This window comes from Pipistrellus kuhlii, unplaced genomic scaffold (assembly GCF_014108245.1).
Source record: "Pipistrellus kuhlii isolate mPipKuh1 unplaced genomic scaffold, mPipKuh1.p scaffold_m20_p_9, whole genome shotgun sequence".
NCBI lineage: Eukaryota > Metazoa > Chordata > Mammalia > Chiroptera > Vespertilionidae > Pipistrellus > Pipistrellus kuhlii.
Window position 1 is genome coordinate 58138887 of NW_023425595.1, and position 23520 is coordinate 58162406.

The 23520-nt window shown below is 38.0% G+C and overlaps 1 protein-coding gene across 1 annotated transcript in view; it reads right to left on the minus strand.

The window, feature by feature from the left end:
- The window catches only part of GUCY1A2 (guanylate cyclase 1 soluble subunit alpha 2), a 244959-nt gene that overhangs the window by 54122 nt on the left and 167317 nt on the right, over positions 1-23520 (minus strand). The window contains exon 6 of the mRNA XM_036426867.2: positions 14149-14292. Coding sequence (XP_036282760.1) covers positions 14149-14292 — 144 coding nt within the window. The remainder of the gene's footprint in view (positions 1-14148; positions 14293-23520) is intronic.

The following is a 23520-nucleotide window of genomic DNA, read 5'->3' on the forward strand; positions in this document are numbered from 1 at the left end:
TAAAAGAAATTTTCTATCCATGAAATTGTCTAATTTATAGACTAAACTTTATCATAGATGTATATGTACAGAGAAACATAATAAATATAGGATATATATATATATATATATATATATAATCTCACAAGTATTAAAATATGCTTAGCATACACACATAATACTGTAAGTAAATTAACCACGTGTGTGTGTGTGTGTGTGTGTGTGTGTGTAGAAAGAGAGAATGGAGAGAGAACAAGTGAGAGAAAGAGAGTGTGTACACATTCTAGCTTAGCACAATACCTGGAACACAGTAGACATATATGAGAAGCAACTGTTATTAAATATTCAGTTAACAATTCTATTCTGGGTATTCTGATGAGCTACTGACCAGTATGGTAAAACGAAAGCTTAAAGTTTTTTGTTTGTTTTTTTTCAAGCAGATACATACATATTCAAATTTAGTTCTGCAATTGACTAGCTGCATAATCTTGGTCAAGTTATGTAAGCTTCTGAATCCCAAATTCTTCATACGTAAAATAAGATGAATAAAACTTACTTTGCATGGTTTGGGGGGAGTACAGGAATAAAAGAGAAAAAGTTTATAAAACACCTGGCACAAATCTGACATATAGATGATGCAGGATATATATTATTTTACCCTGATATTGGCATATATCTTTAACCCCTTGAGGTCTTATTTCTTGAACTTTAAAATATGTAAGAACTGCTTATGTGGCTATCACAGAGTTATTGTGTAGAATAAAGGAGATGACATATAAGCTATCAAACCAACAACTAGCACGGTTTTTGGTATTCAATGTCTTTCAGCTCCACTTCCCTAGATATATACCAAGTCTGCAAAGTCACCAAAATACTGTTGATCTGAACGTACAACACCTTAGATACTCTAAGAATAATTTAAGTCTCAGCCAAGTGTTTCTAAAAACCTAAACAAAACAAAAAAATCCATCACTATTAAAACAGAAACATTACTGAGAGAAATCCGAGTGCCTATCTTCACTTGCGAACCATGTCAGTGGCTGACAGGTGTTGATTCCATAAAATGTAGTTTCTGGGAGTGTCAGGGCCATATTACATTTGCTTACCTTATGTCCCCAGGGCCTAACCTTTTGTCTAGAAAACAGTAAGTGTCCCCAAAACCTCTGTTGAACAAAGGAGTGAAAGTCACTCCTAGCAAGTTTCCAGCCAGGATCACACAGAAGCAGGCTTCCTCTCAGTTGGAACAACAAACTGCCTTCAAAGTAAAAGCCTTTCATCCTTTGGAACATTCAGTGCATAGTCTGAGCCTATGTTCTCATCACCCTGCTGACTGTATGATCATTTGATCATCAAAATAACTCTGTTTCTTCAACTTCAGCATGTCTCCCACTGGGAACTATATGCATGTATTTTGGACATCACTGTCAAAATTATATTTCCTCAAAGAGTGAGGCATGAATTAATGAGGTTTTATTGATTTGTGTTTTTATGGTTGGTGTAACCTTTTAACAAACACAGAAAGGGCAAGTTATAAAGCAGAATAATTTCTTAGAATAGAGTCTAAATGTAAATTTGGTCTTGTAACATTGGCACATAAGGTGACAATTTCTGATGTAGTAGGAAGCATTACAAATGTGCAGAAATCAAGTGAGCTATTAGGAACAAGCATGAGTTGCTAGGAAACCACTCTCCAAATAAGGAATATTATAGTAGTGACCCAGACAATTACCATATGGCTGACATGACTTCAACACAATGCTTAACAGATTTTTAAAATCACTTGTGACATTGAATTATTCATACCATATTTGCAACGCAGTTGATTAAAGAGTTGCCTTTTAATGACTCAAAAATTTAATTGTAGGGACACAAAAAAATACAAAATCAAATTGAATTAATAACAATGAAAAATGCTTCCTAGGGCTTGCCAAGTCTCTCTTATGTATTTAAGACGCATGTATATAATTGGTACTTGGTATTTCCTAACTTTGCTTCATAGAATGAAGTCCATTTAATTATTTTTAAAAATCTACTTTTGCATTACCATGTGTTTCTGTATTCAGAGGGGAAAAAAGGACTTTAAGAATATGTAACAGCCCAGCCAGTGTTACTCAATGGTTGAGCTTCAACCTATGAACCAGGAGGTCACAGTTCAATTACTGGTCAGGGCCCATGCCCAGGTTGTGGGCTCCATTCCCAGTAGAAGGTGTTCAGGAGGCAGCCGATCGATGATTTTCTCTCATCGCTGATGTTTCTATCCTTCTTTCCCTACTTCTCTGGAATCAATAATTTTTTTTTTAAATACACAACAGCCCTGGCCAGTGTTGCTTGGTGTATAGAATATTGGCCTAAGCACCAAAGGGTCATGGGTTCAATTCCAGGTCAAGGTTATATATATACCTGGGTTGCAGGTTTGATCCCTGCCCCAGTTGGGGCACCTGTGGGGAAACAACCATCAATGTGTCTCTCACTTTAGTTCCCCCCACCACCTCTCTCTCTCCTTCCCTTCCTCCCTTCCAATCTGTAGAAAAAAAGAATACAAAACAAAATATATGCTGTGGTTATGGTTGGTTAATAATCTTTTGTGTGCTAAGTTTCAGAGGTCAATTTACTTTGTGTAATTTCAGAAAACTAATAAAGTTACTCTGAACTAATTTTTAAATTTTTATTTGGAGCTAGATATGAGATTTTGAGACAGAATAATCAAAGACATAAAACCTAACAGTGTGGTTAGTGTGCAGACAGCACATTACTGTTTCACAAATTAAGCTCTTGATAATTTTGCATCATTTTTGGTATTGTCAGATTCAAGCTACTAACGTTGACATATGTGCATATGACAATTAGTCATAAAAGAGGTTAAGTCAAACTTGCAGTAAAAGATAAGAGCTCTCTTGTTAAATAATGCCAGAAAAAGGGACCTTACTCCAAAAGATAATGGGCTGACCCATCCCCAAAATGGGTTTGGGAAATCATGTCTTAAAGTCTCTTTATGAGTGAGAAACGGCAAGGCAGAGATTCTGATTCTTTACTAAAACTTAGGTAAATAAAAACATGAGCTACCTAACTACTTGGAGCCTTACATTTCTAAAGCACACCACACAGAATCAAATGAAAATGAATGCCTTTTCTAATATAATGTGTAGCCCTTTGTTGGGACATTGTAAAATACTCTGGCGGTGGGGGGGGGGGGGCAGCACTCTCTGGAGATAGGCTAAATAAATGAAATAGATTATAACCTCCTTAAGGTTATTTACCCCCTAGTGATATTACTTAACAGAGAAACTTCATAAAATGTTTAAACCATGTCTCCACTGAAAACACATTTCTCTTCCGAAAAATGGGGAAGTGTGAAGATGGCTGCACAAAACCAAACTGAGCAGTTTTGTATAATAAAAGGCATTAAGGGTGCTCTGTCTAGTATCAAGCCAGGACACCAATTCTATCATTAAAACAAATATTTTACTCAATACATAAGAACACTTAACTAGAATTTAAGACACAATCTTTTTTTTAAAATATATTTTATTGATTTTTTTTTTTTTTTTGCTCCCTTCCATACCCTCCCTCCCCAGAGTTTTATGTCCATTGGTTGTACTTATATGCATGTATACAAGTCCTTCGGTTGATCTATTATCTCCCCCAGATCTTCCTCCCCTCCCCACTGTAATTTGACAGTCTGCTTGTTGCTTTACTGTCTCTATATCTGTCTTTTGGTTCATCAGTTCATAATGTTCTTTATTATCCATAAATGAGTGAGGTAAGACATAATCTTTAAAATCAAAGAATGCCCTTTAGAAAAAAAGTAATGTCATTTAAAAATATGTAGCTTCTGCCTTACAATCTACAATAAAAAATGAAAAGGGGGGAAATAAACAGGGAAAAAAGCAATGGAATATGATGGCTAACAGATGCCTGCTACTCCACCTGGTGATCTGAATTGTCAAAACAGTGATGGGATAAAACTCACTACCTTCCCACATACATAACTTAACCTAATTTTTAAAAATTAATCATTTTGGGTGGAATATCTCTAAAACAGATTGCTTATTTCCATTCTCTTAAATAGAACATCTAATATAAATTTAAATACTCTTGACGACTAAAGCTATGAAGTCTTATTTGTTAGGCAATTAATTACTAAACAAACACTGGAGAAACTTCAACATTAGAAAATTTACTTTGCATGCTTTTACTTAATGTCTGTAGTGTCTGGCAATTAGGAGCTCTGGCTATTTGCTTTTACTTCGCTCACTTATAAAGTGGAGCTGATGGCAACACTCCTCTCCTGGAATCACTGCGCGACTTGAAAGAGTGGAGAGAACTGGGAATCGTGACTGCCTGGCACACCTTTAAGTGCTTCCACCGAAGTTATGTACTGTTCTGCAGTAGCTAGTTTAAACACAGTGAAATGTTCCCGTCTTCTCCATTTAAAGATAATTTCATCTGTGACTTGGGTTGAAAATAGGCATAAATGTAGATTAGTGAGGGTGACTCATTGTGAGTGAGAAAAAACACATATAAAAACTATACATCACTTAAAACTGCCATTTCTAGTCAGAGCAGGTTATATAATTTGAACAGCCCTCTGCCAGTGGGCTCACAAAGCCATGAAAATGTGCTGCAGCAAGACCTGGGCGGAGAGGAACCCGAGGACGGGGGCACTAGTTAGAGCATGCTTTTCCGCGATGGGCATCTTCTGACTTCAGAAGTGACTGGGAGGATGAGAAAATGAACTGTACTTTAAAAAACACACACAAAACTTTATTGTTGACAGTATTACATATGTCCCCCTCTTCATCCATTAATCCCTTCTAGCACTTCCAGGCCTTCTCTACATTGTTGTCTGTGTCCGTGGGATATGCATATATGCATACAAGGTCTTTGGTTCATCTCTTCCCACCTGCCTTCTCTGAGATTCTACAGTCTGGATTCATGCTTCTTTGTCTCTGGATTTACTTTGGTCATCAGTTTATTTTGTTCATTAGATGCTACATATAAGTGAGATCATATGATAGTGTCTTTTTCTGACGGGATCATTTCACTTAGCATAATACTCTCCAGGTCCCTCCATGCTGTCTGGAAGGGTGAGAGATCTTTTTTTATAGCTGTGCTAGAGGCCCAGTGCACTGGGGAAGTAGGGGTCGCCCTCAGCCTGGCCTGAGCCCTCTCGCAGTCTGGGACTCCTTGGGAGATGTCTTCCTGCCAGCTGAGGGGATTGGGCCTAAATGGGCACTCAGACATCCCTCTCACAGTCTGGGACCCATCCTTACCATCCGCCTGCAGCGGAGGTGGGAGAGGCTTACGCCATCGCAGCTGCACTTGCCTGCCATGAGCCCGGCTTCTGGCTGCCCTGGGATAGGTCCTGCGTTGAGCTTCTGCCCCCTGGTGGTCAGTGCGCATCATAGTGATGGATTGTTCCACCATCTGATCAATTTGCATATTAGGATTTTATCATATAGGACTAGAGGCCCAGGAGACAACATTCATGCTGGGAGGAGGGGTCTCTCAATCCGGCCTGCAGCCTCTCACAATCTGGGATCCCTTGGGGGAATGTCTGACTGCCAGTTTAGGCCCAATCCTGCCTCGGGATCAGGCCTAAACTAGCAGTTGGACATCCCTTTTGCAATCCTGGACCACTGGCTCCTAACCGCTCACCTGCCTGCCTGATCACCTCTAACCACTCACCTGCTTGCCTGATCATCTCTAACCACTCTGCCTGCCAGCCTGCCTGATTGCCCCAACCACTCGCTTGCTTGCCTGATTGCCCCTAACTGCCTCTGCTTCCGCCCCCGCTACCATAGCTTCTTCTGGAAGGACGTCCAGAATGACATCTGGAAGATCATTTGGCTTTCCAGTCTAATTAGCTTATTACGCTTTTATTATTATAGATAGTATTCCATGGTATAAATGTACCACAGATTTTTAAAATTCACTCATCTACTGATGTGCACTTGGGCTGTTTCCAGATCTTCACAACTATAAATTGCACTGCTATGAATATAGGGGGATATATATTCTTTCTGATTGGTGTTTCAGATTTCTTAGGATATATTCCTGGAAGCTGGATTACTGGGTCAAATGGCAGTTCCATATTTATTTTTTTACTTTTTTTTTGCCTTTATCATTTTATTGTTAAGTATTATACAGCAGTTTTCTTAAAAACAGTTTATAATTGCTGTTATTTTTAATTATGTAACAAAGTGTGTCAAAATATTTGGTGTTCACCATTCTTATAATTTTTTTTAATCCTCACTCGAGGATATTTTTTTCTTTTTTTAAATTTTTTTAATTAAATTATTATCTGTGTACATATTTTACCATTGCCCCCGCTCCCATACATACCCACCCTCCCCAGAGTTTTGTGTTTTTTTTAAGTACAGCATCACAGGATGACAGGGACAAACAGCAGTCTTAGCTAACCCTACATACTTTGAGAGGAGACCCTAAAAGGCTACACCACAGGTATAAGGGCAATACCATCAACGTAAGGTTAATCAAAAGTATATTTCCCCTCACAGTGTTTATTGATTGAGCTCTTAGCAATTCCCCAACCAAAAGCACATGCAAAATTTCCTACAGGAGAGTAACATCATCCTGGGTCACATATCATTTCTATAATTTTTGATACATAATCTCTAGCATTCAAAACATAAAATAATTAGGCACACATGAGTCAAACATGACTAAAAATTAAGTGAATAAACAAGCTTTACAATAAATCACATGGGATCTAGAGAATGGATTTATCAAACTAAGAGTTTAAATTAACTATGGCTAAAATATTTAAGGAAATAAAAACAATATAAAATTTGTCAGATAAATGAATACTTAAAAAATTATAAACTGCTATAAGCAACATTAAGTATCAAATATATTGGTTTAATATATCATTTTCATAAATGATTGAGGAGAGTATTTGTGAGTTGGAAAGTAGAGCTGAAGAGAATATGTAAACTTAAGCTCTGATAATTAAAAACAAGCAAAATAAAAAAGAGATTCTGCTGAGACCAGTTTGGCTCAATGGATAGAGCATCAGCTTGGGGACTGAAGGGAACCGGGTTCGATTCCAGTCAAGGGCATGTACCTTGGTTGCGGGCATATCCCCAGTAGGGGGTGTGCAAGAGGCGGCTGACCGATGACTCTCTCTCATCGATGTTTCTAACTCTCTATCTCTCTCTCTTCCTCTCTGTACAAAATCAATAAAATATATTTAAAAAAAAAAAAGAGAGATCCTGTTGTAACCTTATCTACTGGTAAACTGTCAGTGAAACACACTTTAAACATATTATTTTTTATAAAAATAAACTTATTTCTATGCCCAAATAGATTCACTATTAGAATAGGTCTATTAGTAAGTAGATTTAGGCATAAATTTTAGCAGTAATACTATGTAATATTTTTGGATATTATTGCTACAATAAAACAATCCTGTCTAATAAAAGAGCAATATGCAAATTAACCATCACTCTGCTATGCCCATAAACCATACTCACCAGCCACACCCACAAGCCAATCAGGAGCTATTTATGCATATAAACCCAACCAAAATGACTATGGCCACAGAGAGCAGGAGGGAGGCGTGGGTTTCCCCAGCGATGGAAGAAGTCAAGCTTTCATCACACCCTGGCCAGCCCAGGCCTCCACTTAAGACTATAAAGTTTCAATTATAGAAGATAAAAAAATCCCAACAGAAGTGGCTGCTGCCATGGAGCAAGCAAAAGGCTTGGCTCAGCTCTAGGCTACAAAGTTTCAATTATAGAAGATAAATAAACCCCAGATACCAGGACCTCTGCTTGGGTTGCCGGGTGGTGTGGCTGGCCTGCAAACCACCATAGGCCCTTCGCCCAGGTTGCTCCAAGCCCCAAAGAACCCCCTTCTGGGACATCCTTCAGTGCAAACCAGCTGGCCCCCACCCATGCACCAGCCTCTATCCTATCTAATAAAAGAATAATATGCAGATTGACCATCAGTCCAACACACAAGATGGCTGCCCACATGTGGTCAAAGATCCTACCCCCATGTGGACACAAGATTGCCACCACAAGCTGGCCAGCAGGGGAGGGCAGTTGGGAGGGACCCAGGCTTGTAAGGGAGGGCAGTTGGGGGCAATCAAGCCTGCAGGGAAGGGAAGTTGGGTGTGACCAGGCTTGCAGAAAAGGGCAGTTGAAGGGGACCCAGGCCTGCAATGGAGGGCAGTAGGGAAGGAACCAGGCCTGCAAGGGGAAGTAGTTGGAGGAAACCAGGCTTACAGGGGAGGACAGTAGGCAGGGACCCAGGCCTGCAGGGGAGAACAGTTGGCGGGGACCATGCCTACAGGGGAGGGCATTTAGGGGCAAACAGGCTGGTAGGGTAGCAGTTAGGCATCCATCAGGGTGGCAGGGGAGTGGTTAGGGGGTGATCAGGTTGGCAGGCAGAAGCAGTTAGGGGAAATCATGAAGGCAGACAGGCGAGCAGTTGGGAGCCAGCAGTCCTGGATTGTGAGAGGGATGTCCCAGATCGGAGAGGGTGTAGGCTGGGCTAAGGTCAACCCCCCTCCAGACAGGAATTTCATGTACCAGGCCTCTAGTGATTTAGTAAAATGCCAGTATGTGTATTATCTAGGAGATTAAAAGTAAATTAAAATGGACCCTGGCTGGGTACTCAGTTGGATAGAGCATCATTTCAATGTGCCAAGGTTGCAGGTTCAATCCCCGGTCAGGGTACATACAAGAAGCAACCAGTGGATGCATAGATAAGTGGAACAATTGATTCTCTCCATTCATCTTTCTCAAAAATATAAATAAAATTATTTTTAAAAAGTAAATTAAAATGTGTTTATTGGATAAACATGAGAAACAAGGATAAATGGGCTCAGTAACTTGATAGCGAGTTCATATAATGCCTTTGCAGTTCTTTCTGACTACTTAGGTTTATCATCTAGATATAGATTCTAGAGGTAGAACCTTCAAATAAGTATACACACTTCAAGATGAAAAGTATTAATTAGAATTTTATAAATAAATATTTATCAAGAATCACAGGGAATCAATACAAGTTATCAAATATTTTTTCTTTTTTCTAAATAGTTTTTGGCTCTACTCTCATGATGTTAACTAAATATTACTATCTTTGCAAAGAGTAAATCCCTTCAAATATTAAAATAATAACAACTTTACAAGTTGTTACTTTATAAATAACAAACTACTTTTAAATTAACTGGAAAATATTTATTTCATAATCTCAAAAATCCTGTAAACATATTAGAAGACTTAATTGAAGCATGAAAAAACTAGAATTGAATTGAATGTGTATTGTACATTAATAGTCCTGCCTTTGAACTAAGCAATTAAGAGAAATTCATAGCATTTCCCTGATTTGCAATTGAGATTGCTAAACACATTAGTATTACAACATGACTAAACAATGTTATTTTAAACTCCATTTCACAATCTCTATAATTGCCTCATTATATAAAATGTACTGTTCTCTGAACTAATGAAGAAAATTTGCATTTATATACTCATGTGATGAAATTCAATAAAAATATTTTTTTAAAAATGAAATCTAGACATAAAACTTAGATGTCTGGATACGAACAGTTTTCAAAAGCTATAAATCATGAAAATGCTACTTGACTTTCTGCTATATGTTTAATCACATAGTCTAGTCAGCCCTCAACCCAGCTTCCTTGTCCTTACTACCTTTTTTTTTGATACCAAAAAGCACAGTGGTAAATGTTTTGTCATTTTAATCTAAAAGTGGTTAAATTATTAGTAAAAGTTAGTCTTTCCGCACTAAAAATTCCATTCAAAACACTTTGGTAAGATTAGGTTCACAAGTTAATGAATAGCATGAAGTTAGATAATTTTCTAGTGAAATCACCATAGAGCTAGTTCAAACAAAAGAGAGAGAATGTGAAGCTGATTTTACTTCTCTTCAGTTGTGTATATTTTAAGATATAAGAAAACCAGATTTCCTCTAGAGAGGGAAAAATGGAATAGGCAGATTGCAGCATTAGAATAAACATCATATTGAGAAAATAGAAAAAATATTCTTAGTCACTATTTTTAAAAGCAACTTTAATTAAAGTCACTTTGGGTTAAATTTTAGAATTTATTATATAAACAGACCATATTTGTGTATTATGCTTTATAAATTCAGTCTAGAATATCCTGAGTTTCATTTTAGTTCTTATAGAAAGATAACTGTCTTGAAGTGAAGCAATGAAATGCTATATTCTCTGTGTGTGTGTGTGTGTGTGTGTGTGTGTGTGTGTGTTTAGTTGAAAAAATTAACCCTGTCAATTTTACAGTTAATGATTCAAGGATATTATCAATCATTTGCATGCAATTATAATAGATAATTCAGTTTCTTATTTCCCACCCTGACAGGTGCATCTCAAAAATGGCATATAACAATTATCAATCTATTTTTCAAAATTCACGAGGTTTGGTAGTTTTCTTTTGAGCAAGTATTACAACTCAAATAGCTAAAATTTTAAATAGCCTAAAACTTGGACATTTTGAAGTAAACAATCAACTGATCGCATATCAATTCCAGTGTAACACCCAAATATTTTTAATGAATGATTATCTCAATAAGTTTAGAAATGTTCCCATGGCACCAAGTTAGAACCCAATTCAAAATCAAATTAATGTACCAACAGAAAACAACCACAAACCATGAGATAATATAAAATAATAATGAAGCTAAATTCATTAAGGTGGTTTTAATAGTTTGAATTCCTCTTTTGCATTCTTATTAAATCTTTATGGACATGTTCTCTCCCAGATTTCATAAGGCTGTCTGATTCATGAGACAGAGCTAACGGTGTCTCAGACAAATAACAAAATGGATGCACACATTGTAAAACACAGCTCCCTGGTTTTGTTCTTTGCTCACTTAAATTTGCTCTGACAAGGATGAATCAATACAAATGTACCTCCTGCAAAAGAACATCCAACATAGAAAAACCATCCCAAATTATAACATTGCCCGGCTGGTAGTCTTGAAAATTGAAGAGCTGGCACAAATGCAATGCAGAATGTGTCTATTTGCAGTTTGCAGCTGATCTGAGACAGCTTCCTTGCCTATTTCTCCTGACAGAGATAGAGGTGCCATCCTATACTTGATTAACTAGATAATTATGTCCTGACTTGAACTAGTTGATTTTTTAATGCTCCATGATTTTCTGTTTGCACCACCCGTGGGAGTTTTCTCTTCACACTTTTAAAATGATCACTTGTAAACATATATGTGCACACTAAAGAGTAGTAATAAAAGGGATAATTTCACACTATAAACCCCTATGTCCACTTTCCCTATTGCCTCCTTCCTTTTGTCATCAAGTTCTTTCCCTTTGAATTAAGCACCGTCATGAATTTTGAATTTATCATTCCCTTTCTTTCCTTTTTACTTTTTTTTCCATCAATGCATGTATTTCTAAACAGCACAAGTTTTCAAATTTTCCCAGTTTTAAAATTTAATTAAGTACAATAAAACTACAGCATTCCTCTATGATAGGGGTGTCGAACTCAATCAGAGAAGGGGCCAAAATCTAAAATCCAGCCTAAATCGCGGGCCAAATGGTTTACTGAACAGTCATAAACTGTCATTGTGATGGAAACGCAGTGGAGTGCAGTGATGACAGCGCGGTGCGGGCCACATTGCAAGGCCTGGCGGGACGGATTTAACCCGCGGGCCTTGTGTTTGACACATGTGCTCTATGACTTGCTTCTTTTGATCAATATTATGCTTTTGACATTCATCCATGTTGATGTTAATAACTGAAGTAATTAATTTCCCCAACTGTATAGTATCCCAAGGCATAAGTACAATAGATCCATCCATTAGGTGGATATTTCAGTTATTTCCAGTTAGAGATTATTATGAAAAGTATTGATGTAAATAATCTTTGTGCAACTTCTACATTTGCATGAATACTTCCCTGGGGCAAATGTCTAGGAGAGCGATTGCTGGGTTGTAGAAAAGGCACAAAGTAAACTTTACTGGTTGATGCCAAGGACATTATACCATTTATACTCCCTCCAGCTGTGTGTGAGGTTTGCTTCAGCTCCACAGCCCCACCAACAGTGGCACTGTCAGACTAGTGGCACACTAGTAGCAAAAAGAAATTACGATTTGCAAAAAAAATTTTGCTCTTCAAGTCAAAAAATCTAAATTATGAATTTATAGTTTCACTGGAGGCCTGATGAATGAAATCATGCAAGGGGCCCAGCCTTCACAGGCCTGGCTTTGTCCAGAAGGTCGTTCAGCTGTCTAGTCTAATTAGTATATTATTTTAGTGTTATCTTTGACATTTAACCCATCCAGAATTGCTTAATGTGCATATTCATGAACTAGGTATTCAATTTTAGTATTTTTTTTAACATGGATAACCAATTATCCCAAATCATTTATTGAATAGTCTATCCTCTGATAAATGTCACCATTGTCATTTAGCAAATCCTTTTTTTCTCTGATGTCTCAATAAGAGATGTTTAGTTTTTAGATTCCTGATTTGTCTTTTGAAGACTTCTTTAGAATTACTATGTCTGAGAATTGATTAATATCTTTAAATAGTTCCAAAAATTTTTCCTTTTAGCATTGCCTCTATTAAGTCCATTTAGAACCTTAATTGAACATATATTACATCTTCTCACTCTCCTCCAAACTCTTTCATATTTTACATTTTATATTCTCTGATTCATATTTTACCATTTTTAAGTCTCAGAACTTAACATGAATAATTTCTTCAGTTCTGACTTTAAGTGTACTAATTTTTCCTTTAGCTATGTTTAATCTGCTTTTAAATTCATCCACTGAACTTTCTAAAAAAAAATACAACATTGTGTCAACTCCATACACATTCTCTGGTTCTTTGGTTCTTTTTTCAAATCCACTGTTTCTGCCTCACATTTTAAAACTTCACTTTTATTTCTTTTATTACATTAAATATTGTAATATTTATTCTGCCTGAAAATTGTGATATCTGACAACACTCCAGTTCTATTTTTCTCATCTTACCTATAGTGCTTTGTTTTCCAGAATATGTGTGTTTTTGCTTGTTTGTTTTATTTTGTTTTGTTTTGAATGCCAGTCAGTGATTTTCCAGAGCATGTTATCTGTGGAAATTCTCTGAAGATGAGATTGAAGTTGTCTTCCTCCAGGGAGGAAATAGTGCTTCCTACTCTCCCTGCTAATGACAGAGCACTTCAATGAAGTTCACCACTTACATTTTGTTCAATCTGCAGCCACATGTGATTGGCACATTTCTCTCTTTTCTATAACTTCAGTATTGTCCTTAGTAATCTTTAAACAACATTTAAAAACCAATTAACCCTTCATTTTAATAATTCAATCAGAAGGGACACTCAGATTAATTTGCCATAATGCCAGAACTAGAAATGTACTCATATTTTAATACTTTATTTTCTCTAATTTTTTTAACTCATAGTTAGTGAGCTGTTACAAAGGAGCTGCCTTAACTTCAAGGTGACTTCTCCAAACACAAGGTTTCTGGTTTATAAGAAACAACACATCTGGTTTTCAGGCAACAACACATCTGGGATCCAGCTATGCAAACGACAGCTGGCCAAAGGTCAGCTCTGTGACCTAACCCATTCTCATAGGCGGTTACCAGACTTCAGGGAGCCATCGGTACCAAAAAGAGCACAACTCACCAAAGGTCACATTTCCCATTTCTAGTTTCCTCAGTTCCTGGGCTCCAACCTTCAAGCTCTGTCACATAAAGATTGCAGAAGGAACCCCAAGGCCCGAGGCTGCCTGAGGGATACCTGTACACCCCTCCCAGGAAGTTGTCCAGGTCCATTGTCATACGCTTTTGTTTCTCATTTGTTTGGATGATTTCTCCAACTCTGATTGTGACCATCGTCCATGCTTGGGTTTGGTAACCTGGACACTGAAAACAAGTTTTTCCCCTTGGTCTAATCCTTTAGCTCCTTTTTCCCCCCCTCCATAGTAATCTGCTTTCCACACACCTTTTCCTGCTTTAGACCGCATTCCATTTGTCCTGGTCCTGGCTGTGAGTCATCCCTAGCTAGTCCTCCCCTTCCTTGAGCCACTTCCCTAGATCTACATTACAGAATGTGGGACGCAGATGGGCATGTTTTGGTCCCTTTAGTTAAGCACGCACGACTACTCAAAGCATCCTGAGGAGAGAGCTACCTGAATGGGCCTCCCGTCGGGGGTCAGCACCTCCTCCGAAAGCTCCATCATCTTCAGGGCCATGAGCGCGATGGGCTTGGCGTGGCAGAGGCTCTTTCTGTGCAGGCCCGCGGCGACACAGTAGGCGTCACCTATGGTCTCCACCTGCAGCGATCAGACAAATGAAAGGCAGACGTGTGACAAAGGGCCCGGATAGAAATCACCGATTATCTGCAATCACAAATGCTGCTGAAAAACATGTCAGCAAAACACCGACAAATGAAGCAATTAGACCACTGAGAATAATCAGAGCGGAGTTTGCAGACAGCATCAGTCAAACGCGGGCATCTCATGCCAGGGCTGCTCATCACCATTATCACCCTGGATGATCCCGGAAATGGAGAACAACTGGGACATAAGACAATATTCGCTGCAAAAAAAAGAATCGTCGGTGTTTTACCCAGACAGTTTCCAAAAAATGACGTTTTCCAAAGCCGCCCTCGATCTTCCTCAAATTTCCAATAGTGGCTATATTTGAGATGAGTAACTACTGAGCACAACCCCATGCATGGCCTCATCATTAAAGAGTTAGCAGGCACTGTGAGAGTCTTTCTGACCCGGTTCTAATTCTGTTGTCATCCATTTTGAATTGCCATTGCTTTTGTTCAATGTTAACTCTTGACCACAGGTTAAAATCCCCAAATTTCCAAAACATTAGTAGAGGCATAAAAATTAGGCACAGCTTATTTTCAGACGAAAGTTCACTAGTTATCCAACGTATATGTGATGGTAAAAGCCTCAAGTGTCCTAATATTTAAATTAGAGAAGAGAGATGAAATATTGTATAAAATGCTCAATTCCAATATCATATTTTCTCCGAAGCCCTCCATGGCCCTCTATTAGTTCCTAGAAGAACAAATCCTTTCTTCTATTCTGTTTCAGCACTTTCCACACCACTTTGCTATAGTTTTAAACATAGGCTATAATCAATACCTATCTATGTATAATCAATATATACCTCTGGTTATGATGTAAGCTCTTTAAAAATGGGACACCTGTTTTGTTTGTTTGTTTGTTTGTTTTTAATCTCTGCATTCACAGGGATTTTTATTGTGTTAAAATTTAGGTATTTAACAAATGTCCACCAAATGAATAAATTAATCTACTATGTTTACCATGATTATAACAACAGACAATCTAATTGTTTTCTCATTTCACTTTTTTTTTTTTTATGAGCATCATATAGATCTGTGTAGGGAAAAAATGCCTTTAAAATCACCAGACATGCTTCTATCCTAAATATACTAAGAATTAAAATATATTCCATTAGTTAACATTTAATAGCCATAATTAAGTTTCATGTAAATATATTCCAATACTATAGATGTATTAAAAGATGTACTGTACTGCATTAAATTATGTAACCATTGATTTAGACAATATGATGAGAAAACTTAAGAAGCCTAAGAAGCCAAAATTGTCACTCAGTTATCAGAATCTTATCAGGAAATACACATAAAAAAATGATTCCAATACCCTCAGACCTATGATGAAGTTCAAAATTTCCACTTAAAGATGTTTTCTGATGCCAGAAAAAATGGAAATAAAATCATACAAGAACAGAAAGACAATGCAATGTGAGTTGGCAAATGTTTTATTCCAACGACTAGGACACTAGTATATTCCTTCCAAAGAATTTTCACTGAGAAAAACACCCAACAAACAATAAAAGTTAATATGTGTCATTTATAATTTCTTCCTTAGAAACACAAAAGCCTTCGCTAATCCTCACATTTATCTCATCCTTTTGTATTTCTACACAATTTTAAAATCCAGAGCACTGTTAACCATGTACTTTGAAACTAACTTCTGATTTGCAGTTTTTAGAAAACATAGTCAGTTTATTTGTATAAACTGAATTGTGTCAGAGTCACTCTGAGCATGTGTATTCCTAGAGCATGATCTTTTCTTGAAATCCCTTCTGTCATCATCTTCCTCAGTAGCATCATCTCAATTGTCTTTTCAGCAAACATTCATGGAGTACCACTAAATGTGCATTTCCAAAAATTGTACCAAAAGAATAAAGATTAGTTACATGTTGCACTTTTCCCCATGGGAATATGTAACATAATAGTGCAGATAAAATGAACCAGTATGTTACTAATTGATACAAAACATAAATCTGGTTAAATAGAAGATAAATAGGTGCACAACATAAATATAACAAATTCACATTAAAACTCATGCATATCGTGTAAGATTTTATAGCATTTATTTTCCAAATATTTGAAGTCAGAATAGGGATCAGAAATAACAGGATCAAGAAAGAGTCAATAAATAGACACAAAAAAGTATGGCCCTTAGTGAAATGTAACATTCTCACAATTATTCATAATCACCCACAAGAAAATTTTAAAAATCTAAAAGATGTTTCCACCATGCTAGGCTGGACTGTGCTGCGTTAACAAAACAACCTCCAAACCTGAAATAACAAGGGTTCGTTTCTGACTCCTGCTGCATCTTCATGGGGGTGAAAAGCTGGGGCCAGAGGAGGGAGAGAAACACCTTGCCACGTCTCTTCACTCGGGGGACACGGCTAACAGAGCCTCCTCACCTGGAGCTCGTTGTCAGGACAAAGGAAAGAAAGCTCCGACAAATGACACACTAGCTTTTAAAGCTGTGCCTGGATGTCACATATATTGCTTCTTCTCAAGATTTATTCACCGAAGAAAGTCACATGGCTGTCTGCTTGACATAAAGAGGATGGGAAAATGGTACCAACCTTGTGCCCGTGGAAGCGCAGGAATAACACTAGCAAATAATGAGTGTACGGGGAATAGTTTAAAAGTTTTCATATACCCAGGTGTCTGTAAAGTACGGGCAGTATATCTTGTGTGATGTTTTTCTTTTCTTGCAGATGCATTCAGCATCTTCACCTGAAAATCTTGGCTGAAATACTACCACCGTAGGAATGTAGCATTCCATGAAAGGTCCGATTTTTTCTCTTCTCTAAAAAAAGCACCACTGTCGGATCTATACATGTTCGGCAGAATTAAGTATATGTAAAAATCCTAGTGTCTTTTATTCGAAATCATTAGTTGATTTTGCTTCATGAGGAGCTGCGGAAATGAAAGCATTATGTATCGATTCCAATTGATTTTGAGGATGTTTCCTTCAGTTAAACCAAAGTAAAAAAAATAAAAATAAAAATGGACACTGTGAACATATTACAAAAAATGTAATACTGCCATAAAGTTGACTATGTTTTGAATTCCTTTATAATGGCTTCAGTGTTTTTTAAATAAAAGTTTAAATTCAACGGATCACCTAAAATAGTGCATTTTCTTTATTTCCAGCATCTCCAACCTGCTCTTAAATAAGAATGAAAATAAGGATGGTTAAACTACGCATGGAGATGGGAAAGACAGTGCTATGCAAACGTCTGCAAACTTTATATTCTTTCCTGAACATGGAAGAGGAGGTTTAAATACTAAAATTATTATGGACAAATGTTGTCACACAATTATTTTTATAGCTGACTTTATCAATTTTAAAGAAGTTGCCTATCTCGATACATCTTCTTCACAACCCCTTATTGTAAAAATTCTCTCTTTTGATAATCTTTTATTGTCAAAATTTATTTCAGAAATAAACTTTTAAAAAAAATTTTAACTATATTTTATTGAATTTTTTTTATAGAGAGGAAGCAATGAGAGAGAAACATCGATCAGTAGCCTCCTGCACACCTCCTACTAGGGATGTGCCTGCAACCAAGGTACATGCCCTTGACCGGAATCAAATCTGGGACCAATCAGTCCGAAGGCCGACACTCTATCCACTGAACCAAACTGGTTATGGTAAAAATAAACTTCTTATGGATTCACTCTGTTTACCGTATTTTCGGGTGTATAAGACGACCCCCTAATTTTACAGTTAAAATAGGTTTAGGCCTATATTCGCTGTATAAGACTACGCCCCACTTCCGAGGCAACACCAGTTCTTTTTTTAATAGACCGCCTCTCTGACTTAGGCCAATCCAAGCAGGCTTTTTATGCATGCAAATTTACATGTTCTGTACCTGAAGCTACACTGTGTTCTAGTAAAAAAGCCTGCTAGGACGGTGGTATAGTGCCATCCTAGATTTCCAAGTGAGGCGCTTTCTATCCATCCTCTTTTCTCTGTTCCCTCTGCTGAGACCTGAATTCAGACCACTGAAAAAGCCCGGTTGACTTTTTTTTGGTTTCAAAAGTCGTCTTATATGCCAGAAAATATGGTATTTACTTTAGTTTTATTTATTTATTTATTTATTTATTTATGCATTCATTTATTTATATCTTTATTGTTGACAGTATTACATATTTCTCCTTTTTCCCCCATTGACCTCACCATTCCACCCCACCCCAGGCCTTCACCACTTTATTGTCTGTGTCCATGGTTCATGCTGTATAAGCATATGAATTCATTGGTTGATCTCTTCCCTCCTCCCTTCCCAACTTCTCCTGCCTTCCCTCTGAGGTTTGACTGTCTGTTCAATGTTTCTATGTCTCTGGTTTCTCTTTATGTTCATTAGTTAATGTTGTTCATCATATTCCACATATCAGTGACATCATGTGACACTTATCTATAATATCTCTGACTGGCTTATTTCGCTTAGCATAATGCTCTCTGGTCCATACATGCTTTGCAAAATGTAAGAGTTCTTTCTTTTTTACAGCTGCATAGAATTCCATTGTATAGATGTACCACAGTTTTTTAATCTACTCATCTGCTGATGAGCACTTAGGCTGTTTCCAAATCTTAGCTATTATAAATTTCCCTATTAAAATACCAATGGCATATTTCACAGATATAGGACAAATACTCCAAAAATTTACGTGGAATTAAAAAAAAAGAGTTCGAATTGCCATAGCAATCTTGAGAAAGAAGAACAAAGTGGGAAGGATCACAATACCAAATATCAAGTTATAATACAAAGCCACTGTACACAGAACATCCTGGTACTGCCACAAGAACAGGCATATAGACCAATGGAACAGAACAGACTCCAGAAAACAACCCAAGCCATTTATGGTCAATTAATATTTGAAAAGGGAGGCAAGAGCATACAATGGAGTCAAGACAGTCCCTTCAATAAATGTTGTTGGGAAAATTGAACAGAAACATGCAAAAAAAATGAAACTAGACTACCAATTTACACCATATATAAAAATGAACTCAAAATGGATAAAAAAAATTTCAATGTAAAATGAGAAACCATGAAAATCCTAGAAGAAACCATTAGCAGCAAAATCTCAGACATTTCTTGAAGCAATTTGTTTACAGATACATTTTCCAGGGCAATGGAAACTAAGGAGAAAACAAATCAATGGGACTACATCAAAATAATGAGCTTCTGCACAGCAAAAGAAACCATCAACAAAACAACAAGAGAGCCCACAGCACAGGATAACATATTTGCCAATGATATATCTGACAAGGGTTTAACCTCCAAAATTTATAGGGAACTCATACAACTTAACAAAAGGAAGATAAATAATCCAATTAAACAATGAGCAAAGAATCCAAATAAACAGTTCTCCAGGGTGGACATACAGAAGGTCAGAATGCTCATTATCAACAAATCAACAATGACAAGGTGTTGGCCAGGATGTGGATAAAAGAAAACTCTGGTGCTCTGCTGGTGGGAATGAGGACTGGTGCAGCCTCTGTGGAAAACAATTTGGCGTTTCCTCAAAAAATTAAAAATGGAACTAGCATTTGACCTAGTGATCCCACTTGTAGGAATATATCCTGAGAAATTAGAAACACTCATTATATGCCCCCCTATGGTCATCTTGACTTTCGTTTTAGATTGATCGTGTAAAATAATTTATTTTAGCAGTAAAAGAATATCATTCCTGTAACATTCTTCATCCTTCCTTCCAGGCTAATGTTCAAGAATTAGCTAAGAGGTTTCTTGGAAATTTGGGCACAGTGGGGAGAGAAGAGCATGTTTGTTGCAGGGAGACTGTGGTATTGAAGCAAGGATTGGAACAGCCTAAAAGAACACTGCATGCAATAAGGCAATTAATCACCCCTGTGCCTTGGGACTCATGATACCTCAGTCCTTCAGTCCTATAACCCTTAGTCTGTCTTCCTTTGAATTTCCTATGATTTGTGAAAGACAGCTTCGGTAGAGGTAATAAGAGCAGAGGGTCAGAAAACACTGTCAGTCTACCTTACTGGACAACCTCTCTCTCCCTCTGGATATTACCAAGAGGAGAAGCAAATTACAAAGTCTGCTTTTCTACTTGTTATGCTTCTGTTTTTGCTTCTAATGTCTCTGAAAACAAAAAGAGAGGGAGAGGGATGAAGGAAGAGAGGAAGGGGACAGGAGAGGAGTTGGAATAAGATGTAGGTAGACAGATGACGCCTAAAGATGACAAATGTCTTTATTTGTCTCCTAGCACCTCACAGAGCACTTGGTCACTTGATCATAATTATGTGAAAGGGGCTTTCAAATGTGCTATGTTCTTCATGGGCTCATTGGCAGTGGCCAAGAACACTTGGTTCTCAGAAGGGGTACCATATTCACCCTTGCTGAGTGGAGGGAGCCACACCTGTCACCTGTCTGACATTAGGTATGGTTCCTGTGTGACAGGAAAAGAGAGCTCAGTCTTCCAATGATTGGCAAAGAGTTGGCGTCCACAAGCAGTTCTGCAGAGACCAGATGCTGGGGCTGCTGGTGGTCTGGACACAGATGATCAAAAATCCTGGGCAGAAAAGGTTTAGCATAGGATAAGCCTTCGTGAAGACTTATCAGTAGTAGAAAAATAGGAAAAAACTGAACGTGGGTAGATTTAAAAGACCCTTACTTATGCCCTTCACCTCATACAGGCTTAGCAACTCTCCAATGTTTATGTCTGTTTTTCCTGATAAATGTGCTCCTGGCCAAAGATAAAAATCCAGGTGGTGGCGGCCAAGCAGAGGTCTTAGGGCCATGGAATGTCCACTGGGCATACTGAAAATGAGTAACTTGCCACAGACAACAAGCATGACCCCAGTATTTAATTGTTCTTGAGTTTGCAATTAACACACACACACACACACACACACACACACACACACACACACACATATATATATTATTGATATTTAGAGAAAGAGAGCTAAATTTTTGTGAGAGCTGAACAATAATTGACTGCCTCCTATATAACCCCTACTAGGGAATCGAGCCCACAATCTGGGCATGTACTCTGACTTGGAATTGAACCATGGGAAAATGTCCAACCAACTGAACCACACTGGCCAGGGTGAGATTGCAATTCTTGAAGAAGTACTTATCCTCTTCAAGTATGACTTATAAATTCCTTCCTCAAAACAGGTAGGAAGGTCCTGACACAGAGAAAGCTTCAAGCAATGCAGACAAAGCCAGTGCAGTCTTCAGCATCATTTTCTTGGCTTGAACAAAGGGGTGGCCTGGCCATTGATGCTGCATTCTTGACGGTGAAAGCACTGAAGGCCCAGTGAAGCCAGCACATACACTTCACTGCTGGCCAAACAGAGCTCCAACTGCTGATGGCAGGTAGTCTGGCACAGGGACAATTTCCAAGGTAGAATTAATCACACTAGTGCCCACATGGCTTGACTACCTTCTCAAACTGCCCTGATGAAATAGTCTGATTTCATATCTCAGAGCACGTAGTAGTGCAGGGCTTGGGCTACAGATCCCCTTAATAACAACAATCTTATCAGATTCTGGAAGGCTGTCATCTGAAAACCAGATGAAAAAGCTGCAGGTGATGTCCTTGAACTTATAGCTTGTCCTTAGAAGTTTGGACTCTTTTATTCTTAGTTGATATGAACCTCAGGAAATCCGCATGGTAGCCAATGAGCATGGATGTTGGAGAATTTATTCCAAAAGGTGGTGTCCCAGAATGTGGGTACATTTTAATTGATGAATCTTGTACCTTCACTCAAGTGCCACTGCATTCGCCCAAATGTGGGTTCAAGTTGGAGGAGGGCCCTGCCAGCCGAGCATTCACTGTCCCTAATTCCAGACTGAAGGAAGTCCTCGAGGACACCATATTCAGTGGCCAGAGCCTTACCACCTCCTTTACCTCTAACACTTTGTTTTCTTTCACAACTTCTATCCCTCTCCCATGGACATCACTCCATCATCTTCTCTTGTACCTCTCCCTCCTCAACCTTTTCTTTTTCCAGGATCCCTGTCTCTCTGCCTGCTTTTCATCCACAACTTCCATTACTGTCCTAATCTCTTCAGCTGCCATTGAGAAGATGGCACATGTGTCAGTCTTTAACTTTTTGGGCAAACCCCTACCCCAGCTAATGCCTGAGACTTCTATTCCTCTGTGAACCAGATCTCTGTCGGGCATTCCACCCAACATTAACAGGATGTGGTGGGGGGCCTCCCTCCTGAATGCAGATCACTCACCAGTGCCAGAAATTCCAGAGAGATTGAGGTGATGACTGGCAGGATGGGGTAGCCTGAATATTGCCACAACCCTGTGACCCAACTCTAAAGAAGGAGGCATAGGGTCAGAATACCAAGTAAGAGTTTTATCAATTGTTTTAAATTATATCAAATTTCTACATTTTAGGGAAACTAAAAAATTATTTCCCAGGAATTGTCCTCTCAGAAAGATTTTCAAATGCAATACTCAGGACCACTTGTGTTAAGAATCACCCAAAAGTACTTGGTAAAAATTAGATCCCCATGCCCCAACTAAACTAAACTCCCAGGCATGTTAAGATTCTCAAAATGTGAAGACTCCTGGTATATGATGTGAGTTAAAAATATTACAACATTCATCTATAGTCGCTTCTTTTAAGAGCCAATGAGCTTTCAGAAAAGAGAAAAGCACTTCTATCCTTATCTCCAGCCATTCTCATATACGCCTCTTTCTTTCACCTTACCAATAGGGACAATAAACTTCTTAGATATGGCCTTATTTGTCAGAACCTCAGATTACAACTTCTAGCCCCCCCACATACACCCCAAATGATGAGAATCACCTAGCACAGTAGATATTCAATGATCCAAGGAGTTTGTTGAGTTTAATTAAATACATCCAAGTGAATTGTGCATACCAGTTTAGCAATTCAAATGGAAACTTTAAAAATTTACTAACAAAGCTTAAAAAATCTTCATTCTTTAGAAATAAAATCTACCTAATTACACTCACTTTAGTTGATGTTTCTGACCCAAATACTACTTCTTTTAGGGAAGTCTCTGTAGTGCTCAGCTGATACAGCATTGAAAAGGAGGTCACGGATATAAATAGAACAGTGATTCGGCCTGGGAACTATTCCCAAATGAGGGAAAATAGAATCCAAATGACTGCCTATCAAAGAAAGCTCTTTTCCTGATAAAACTCTCAGTATATCTATCCA